At 49.3% G+C, this 7898-nt stretch overlaps 1 protein-coding gene across 1 annotated transcript; it reads left to right on the top strand.

Annotated features, from left to right (window-relative positions):
- Window positions 1–2136: 2136 nt before the first annotated feature.
- Window positions 2137–7376, top strand: NEURL1B (neuralized E3 ubiquitin protein ligase 1B; the record flags this gene model as incomplete). The annotated part of the gene is made up of 3 exons (XM_008944229.1): window positions 2137–2800; window positions 5580–6287; window positions 7251–7376. Coding segments are annotated over exons 1-3 (1498 nt in total), but the record flags the coding sequence as incomplete, so codon positions are not given.
- Window positions 7377–7898: the final 522 nt, after the last annotated feature.

Here is a 7898-nt window from a genome sequence, read left to right as displayed (position 1 = left end):
GGTAAAGAGTGGCCAGGTTCCCTGCCTGCTGCTCAGGGTCACTGGCCCAGCTGGCTGGGTTCATGCCTCCATGCCTCTCTGCTAAGGAAACCCCAGGCTGCATTTCCTCTGCAGCAGCAGCATTTTTGCCAGGGACGTGACTTTGCAGGCAGACACATGGAGCATCACCCACAGGAGATGCAGGTGGGTCTGTGCTGACAGCAGCCATCTTCTGCATGTTAACTCTTCAGAAGGCAAGAAATGAGATTTCTTCTGGGAATATGCAAGAGAAATACCTGTTCCTCTTGCGAGCGTGGCCAAGGCTGACCCTGCAGATCCAGGGAAGATCCTCCTGCACAGGGAGAGCCAGGGGGAAGCCTGCCTGGGGGGGATTTAACAGCTGGGGAGGCTTCTCTCCTGCCTGTCTCTCCCAGGATTCTACCTCTATGGCCCTGGCATGGAAAGAGCCAGAGACCCCCCCACCCCACCCTGGGTGTAAGAGGAAGGATGTATTTATTTACATCAGGGTACAGCAGAGTTAACCAGTACCTTGTGCTACACAGTGATTGTCACCTGCAGTACGAATGAGGAGATACAAAACTCAAAACCTCTTTTATTTAACCACTGCATTTGCCTGTCATCATTTAGGGTTGATGCAAACAGGAACTTTTTGCCCCTGTAGCTCCCTGACTCCTGTTGCAGATGCCTGATTTCAAGGGCTAACTCTGTGTTGCCTGCAACCCCCCTTCTCTTGCGTTTGGAAAAGCAGCGGTTGCTTGGAGCTGCTGTTAGTTCAGACACAAATAACTCCCAGCCTCTCGCTGCCCTACCTGGTATGGTTTTGCTTGCAAAAAAAGGTCAAAACCACTGCGCTCCTACCAGCGTTCCCAGCTGAGCTCCCAGCATCTTCTGGTGTTTCTTTCCAAGAGAGGAAAGTGTCAGAAAATCCTTCCCTTGTCACGAAGCGAAGCCAGGGGTTAGACGGAAGGAGGAAGCAGCTCGAAGGAAGGGCCAAGCAGGCGGCTTCTAAAGCTTCAAATGTGGCAAAATATTTCAAAATATGTGTGTGCATATGATGCAGTTTTAATTTTAACAGTATGACTCTGAGCACCCAGGATGCCTTCCATTTTTGCTTTAAAAATCTACACAGTCAGGTGCAAAGGTGGGGGGGGGGAGGAAGAGTGAGTGGGAAACAGAGAGATGAAAGTGCTTGTAACACTGTGATGGTGGTGGCCATGGGAGCCCTGCTCCTGGAGCAAGACCCCATGTAGTCAGGGATATCAAAAAGATTGTCTCTGCCTCAGGGAACTTATAGATAAGGTTTAAGAGAAAGTTGAGCTTTTTAAATTTCTGTTTCATGCTTGTGTGAACTTCACTTTAGGCCTCAAATCTGCTTTTCTTGAAATTGATCTTGAAATTGCTATTGACTTTAAATGCTGCAAGATCTCACCCATATATTCTCCTTCTCCCATCTGTAAAACGAGGATGGCAGAATTCCTCTGCCATCTGTGGTGCTGTGATGCTTAAAACAATCACCATTTATAAAGTGCTTTGAGCTCAAATGGGAGATTCTGTGTAAAGGCAAGGCTTTTGGGATTAAATGTTCCTTAATGTGCCAGTTGCATCCGATATCTCAGCCAGGGGCTGGGTTGCAAGTTTTGGAAGTAGTTGGTGATGCAGTGGTAGTGCTCCAGCTGCTGAATGTCGTGGTTTATTTGTGATGTTCAAAAGCTCCTATTCATCATTACAGAATTAAGAGACCGAGAAGCCAGGGACTGGGTGTCCCACAAAAATCAGTAACCTGTATCTGTGTTCATTTTAAGCACCCCTGATCTGAATAGCCACGGTTCTCAGAGATCATGTGACTGGCCACCAGCTGATGGTGTAGCAGCACGTGCGTTGTAAATAGGAAACTCGGAGCCACAGTGACACGTGTTAGGCCTTTCTGAGTGCAATAGGATGCATCTGATGGGAACAAAAGGATGTTAGTTTTTATCTAGCTTTACAGGGTGTAGAAGGGAAGCTGCCTAACCTTTGCTCCAAGAGTCACATTTGCCTTATATTTGCATAAAACCGAGGGCCAAACTGATGCAGCAAAGAGCAGTTTGCTGCCAAGGACAACATTTTAAGATGAAATAGCACGGTTCCCAGGGAGCAATGCGGTGCATTCGTGGCAAGCCAGTTGTGGCTGCCTGGGCTGAGCTAAAACATGGTTCAGGCCAAACACTGCTGACGGAGCTGCCGCTTTCTCCTTTTGCAGACACGAGCCACCAGACCCGCTCCGTCTCCAGCCGTCCCTACTACAGTTTGCCCAACAGCAGCCATGAGAGACGCTCGGTCCTCGCTGTCACGGAGCCGCCGCGTTTCCACTCCCAAGCCAAAGGCAAGAACGTGCGTCTGGACGCTCACTCCCGCAAGGCCACGCGGAGGAACAGCTTCTGCAACGGGGTCACCTTCACCAACCGGCCCATCCACCTCTATGAGAAGGTCAGGCTGAAGCTGGTGGCCGTGCACCACGGCTGGAGCGGGGCCCTACGCTTTGGCTTCACCATTCACGATCCGTCGCAGATGAGCTCTGAGGAGATACCAAAGTATGCCTGCCCGGACCTGGTCACCCGGCCCGGGTACTGGGCCAAAGCTTTGCCTGAGAGATTTGCTGTGAGAGACAATATCTTGGCCTTCTGGGTTGACCGTCACGGCAGAGTCTTTTACAGTATTAATGATGAGGAGCCAATATTGTTTCACTGTGGTATTAAAGTTTCTGGTCCGCTCTGGGCACTCATAGACGTCTATGGAATTACCCATGAAGTGCAAATACTAGGTAAGTGTGTGTTTTGGCTTGTGGCTTGCTCTTCTGGTTGCTTTTTACACAGAGGCATGATCATGTAGAAGACACATGATCTCTCTGGTTGATCATTTCTATGGGACACTTAAGAAAACTAATTTACTGTTGGCTCTGTACCTCAAATTAACTATTTTTCTTTTGACAGCAATGGGGATCCAGAAAGCAATGTGTTTCAGAGGCGTTAGTGATGGAAAGTCCTAAGGCTGTGCATTATATGGGATATTTATATGAAGGGATAAATGGAAATCTTTGCATGTAACTTTACCCAGCTTTATCTGAGCTGGATGTGTGGCTATGGTGTAGAAAAATGTGGTGCTGCTTTACGGCAGGGTCCCAGGGACCAAGGAGACAAAGGTGACCACTTACTGGCTTCCATTGTTCTTTCACAGCTACCAGTTACTGCTAGGCCACTGGAAAACTACCACCCAGTCCCCAAGAGTTTCCTGGCACGCTTCCCCAGCCCCTCTCCAAACTCTTGGCCTTGGCCTCCAGCTAGGCTGGCAGCTTAACGAGCTGTGTTTGTGGATGTAACTCAACTTATTCTTCCCTTACGCATGGGCACTGCTGCATGTGGGCAGAGGATGGGCTGCAACGTGGGATGCAGCCACCCGCTGAAGAGCCAGCAAGCTCCTGTGTGCTTTGGGATCCTGACCACACGTGCCACATATCCCCTGGCCCCTAGGCAGATGGGTTCATTCAGGTGGTGTCTGGCTGGTTTACAAGCCTCATCCATGGGGAGGGGCTGCAAGAGGGCATGAATTTGTTCCCATTAGCAAACTGAGCCAACTGCCATGGAATGACTTCCTTTTCATGACTTTTATGGCATTGAAATTTCAAATGAATTCAGTTTTAGACACAGTGCTTTGGACTGGTCTACACCACAGGGAGTCCTCTTAAAATACAAGAGTGTTGCCCTTTCCTGGAGGCTCCTAGGAGCTGATTTAGTTTAACAGCCAAATGAAGCTGCACCTTCTCAAGGGTGCCTCCATCCCCACATCAAGCAGGCACCAGCAGTAAGCTGTGAAACAGTTAGTCCAGCAGACAGCTTCGTCACATATTCTTTGGAATGGTACCAAATATTTTACAGGGGAGAAGGCTACACATAAACAACACTTTGCCCTGCCTGCTCTGCCTCAGATGTGTAATTAAACCTTACCAGTAACTTATGCTGTAACTGCAGTTGCTACGCACTCCAGGCTCTGGTGCTCATCAGAGAGGTGAAGGAGTATTTGCAGTATTGGCCAGTGCAGCTTCTTCACCAGAGCAATTTTTCTTCCTCATTAGATTATAGTTAAAGAAAACACAGCTTATTTCTGACCCCCATGCTCCCACTCTGTGTGCAGAGTGGAACACTTGACCTGAGGGAACACTTTGATTTTTCTTTTTCTTTTTCTTTTTTTTTTTTTTTTCATTGTACCAAGCCCCACAAACTGCCTCAGGATTCAGGGTGATGTTCAGCCATCCAGGGCACCAGGGGACCCAGCCTCCTTGCTACAGATGTGGTGGTATCATAGCAGACAGGGTTGTCTCTCCCTCCCAAAATTCTGCAAGTGGAGAAAGCTATGAAATATAGCTCAAAGACAGACACATAAAATGCATCTTTTAGCATCATGGAACTTCGATGGGTCTTATGCCTCTGTGGGAGTATTTCTTGCCAGATACCCTGTGCTTGCTAGAAGCAGCTGGTCAAGCCATCAGCCTACACCAGTGGCCTCTCCTACATGGCTTCTGAGTGAAGGCAGCCTCTGCTTTGCAGCAGCTGGATGAATTTGGGTGGTTTTCCTTCTTTGGTAAAAGCCTGTTGATTTTCTCCTCCAAGGAACAGGCAGTGTTGATGCTGGGATGCTTCTCCTCTCTCCATCTTTGAGAAGACCAGGACCATGCTTCATCAATGCACAGTCTTAACTTCATGTGCTTTGACTTTGGTCAGCTGGTTAATGCCTTACCTTTGGAGTGAAGTGTCCAGGCTGACCTGGGCAGTGCTGGAGGTAGAAGGAAGGGCACTCCCAGCCCCCACCCCTCCCTTTTAAATCCTGACCCCGACCTGAGAGGGACAAGGTGAAATGAATTAGGAGTCAGCATCCTGACTTTCCCTTTGCTGTGAAAGGGGAAAATATCTCTCTACTGAAAACATCTTCTTTATAACTCCTGCAGCAAGTAGCTTCTGTGACAAGCTCTCAAAATCTTTGCAGTGGTGTGAACACCCCCGAGATACAAGCTTGAGAACTTCTTGTAAAATGACCTCTCTTGGACACACCAGTGCCTAGACACCTCACAGCTGTAAGGCACTGGCAAGGAGTGTGAAAAGAACATCTGTTCATGCTTGTGCTCCTTCACCCATCACTGTGTTGTGGATTTGCATGAGACCTTGGGACAACAAGATATTGAGACTTTTCCTTCTTTTATAGAGCAATCTCAAGCTATTAGAGCCCTCTATGGAGAAAGCTGTAGGACCACACTGGTTTGCAGCTTTTCCCAGTTCACTGTTGCAAGGAGCTGCCAGATTCCATGGGTACTTCCCTAAGACTTGTTTTCTCTCGGCTAGTGCCAAGATGCAGCTATTTCTCTGCCTGCTGCCCACTCCACTGCTAGCTGTTCAGTATTGGTTGACCTCTGGCTAATTTTTCCATTGTTTTTCCATTCAGAGGAACAGAATTCAGATAATCTCTAGGCTGAAATAATAACAATTGTAAACATAAAAGTAGGCAATTGTATCTTGACTCTAATGCCCCTTATCGCTGGGTTTATCTCACAGATAGCATGTTTGCAGAGACCATGACCACTGCCCGTCTCAGCACAGCCCGTCTCAGCACTTGCCTTCCGCAGAGCAGCCACGATTCAGCTAACTTCAATAACAACGAACTGGAGAATAACCAAGTGGTGGCCAAAATTGCAAACCTAAACCTAAGCCGGGTACCGGGACTAGCGACAGACAACCACATCATCCCCTGTTGCCCAAACCGACGGCAGCGTGCCCAGGGGGTCCCAGCCTTCCTGGACACGGACCTGCGATTCCACCCCACCCGTGGACCTGACATCACCTTTTCTCAGGACCGGATGGTTGCATGCACCAACTGGCAAGAAAGCAATAGAACTTTGGTGTTTTCCGACCGGCCGTTGCACATTGGCGAAAGCCTCTTTGTGGAAGTAGGACACCTGGGGCTGCCATACTATGGGGCCCTTTCGTTTGGCATCACTTCTTGTGATCCGAGTACTTTACGGACGAATGAGCTCCCGGCAGATCCGGACTTTCTCTTGGACCGCAAGGAATACTGGGTGGTTTACCGAGCGTTCCCAGTCCTCAACAGCGGTGACATTCTCAGTTTCATGGTCTTGCCGAATGGAGAGGTGCACCACGGGGTGAACGGGGCCAGCCGAGGAATGCTAATGTGTGTGGACACTTCACAGTCTCTCTGGGTGTTTTTTACGATCCACGGTGTAATCAACCAACTCAAAATATTGGGTGAGTGCAGCCAAACGGAATTACAGTGGGGAGCACCTGGCTGGTGCTGGTGAAGTTTCCTAGACCAGAATGGGTTTGCATTCGCAGCATTGCCTTTAGCAGGTGATCACTGATGTGAGTAAGCAGCTTCTGATCTCACCTTGTGTTTGCATACAAGTGTGAGCAAGACGTGGTAGCTGTCACATAGATGTATGCAGCCTGTATAAGTAAGTCCCCCAGAAATGTGAGACTTGGAATGTAAAATAAACAGCAGGTAGGGAGGCAGGGATGGCTCTGAGGGGGACAGATGGTTTTCAGAGGGTTTGTTTTTAAAAGGGATTTTTAAAAACCCCACTATCCCAGCCAACAGGTATTAAACTGCTGCCTCGGTAAGGGCGATGGTTTTTGAGTGCAGCTCTGGTTTCAGCAGGTGTGTTGCTGGTGGGCAGTCACCGCTCCCCAAGCATTGCCACAGCTCAGCTATCAGCTGTCACTTTTGATCTACGCCTGGTGACCAGTTACAGGGCTTCTTCTGTCCTCTCCTTTAGGATTCTGTCAGAAAAGCAGATGTTGATGGCTTTGTAAAGCAGCATTTTCCCATTTAAAGCAATGCCCTTTCCCAGCTGCCCCTGACCTGACAGTGAGATGGTGATAGCTTCAGGCTGTTGCTGCTGGGGAGATCAGGACTGTGAGGAAGTGACTTTACAGCCCAGATGATGACTCTCAGATAACCTGGTGCTCACTTCACCGAAGCACTGAGCAGAAATTGTACAGTGGTACAGCGTGGCTCAGGCCCTGGAGGTCACGTCCCAAATTGTGCATGTGTATTGGTTCTAAGGGAGAGCACTTACCTGAGCACCTGGACTTTCTCCTAAAGCACCCTGTGCATGTGGGGTGGGAGCAGCCCACTGGGCTGAGGGGTGTTTAGCTGGGGTTTGGGTGTCTGTCACCCCACAAGAGGCTCACCCTCTCCTGTGTTCACAGGCACTGTGCAGTCCAGCCCAGTGACCGTCTCTCCCTCAGGATCCCCCGGTGGCTCGCAGTACGACAGCGACTCAGACATGGCCTTCAGCGTCAACAGGTCGTCATCTGCCTCGGAGTCGTCGCTCGGTAAGGAGAGCCTGGCCCTCGGCGGTGCCGGGCGGGACGGACAGTGCTGGGCAAGACAGCAGGGCAAGCGTAGGGGGAGGCAGATGCTGCATCTCCTGCACAGCCAGCAGCAGTAATTGTAAGAAAGGCCATTGTCCCGGTTAGAAGGCAGAATTGTGTCCCACCTCCCTTATCCCTCAGTTTCCCAGATAGAGAGGTAAATAAGGAAAGAAGGGGTAATGAAAACCTTGCACCAAATTGAAAATCAACAAAATGAAATATATTATTTAACAGGGAACAGAAAGGAAGAAGGGTAGGGGTTTAAACAGGGTACAGAAAGGAAAAAGGGAAGGGGTTTAACAGGGTAAGGGGGGTTATAGGAACAACAATGCAAGGAAGATTAAACTTCCAAATATACAAAACCCAAATGTTGTGCTGAGGCTCCCCAGTGCTGGATCTCACTGGATTGAGATGGATCGAAGCTGGATATACAATCCTTGGACGTGGATGGAGGCAGGGAATCAGTCTGTAGATCAGGCCCAG

The sequence above is a fragment of the Merops nubicus genome, unplaced genomic scaffold, assembly GCF_000691845.1.
Source record: "Merops nubicus isolate BGI_N331 unplaced genomic scaffold, ASM69184v1 scaffold5467, whole genome shotgun sequence".
Classification (NCBI taxonomy): Eukaryota; Metazoa; Chordata; class Aves; order Coraciiformes; family Meropidae; genus Merops; species Merops nubicus.
Note: the sequence above shows the minus strand (reverse complement) of the source record. Positions and strands in the feature narration are given on the sequence as shown.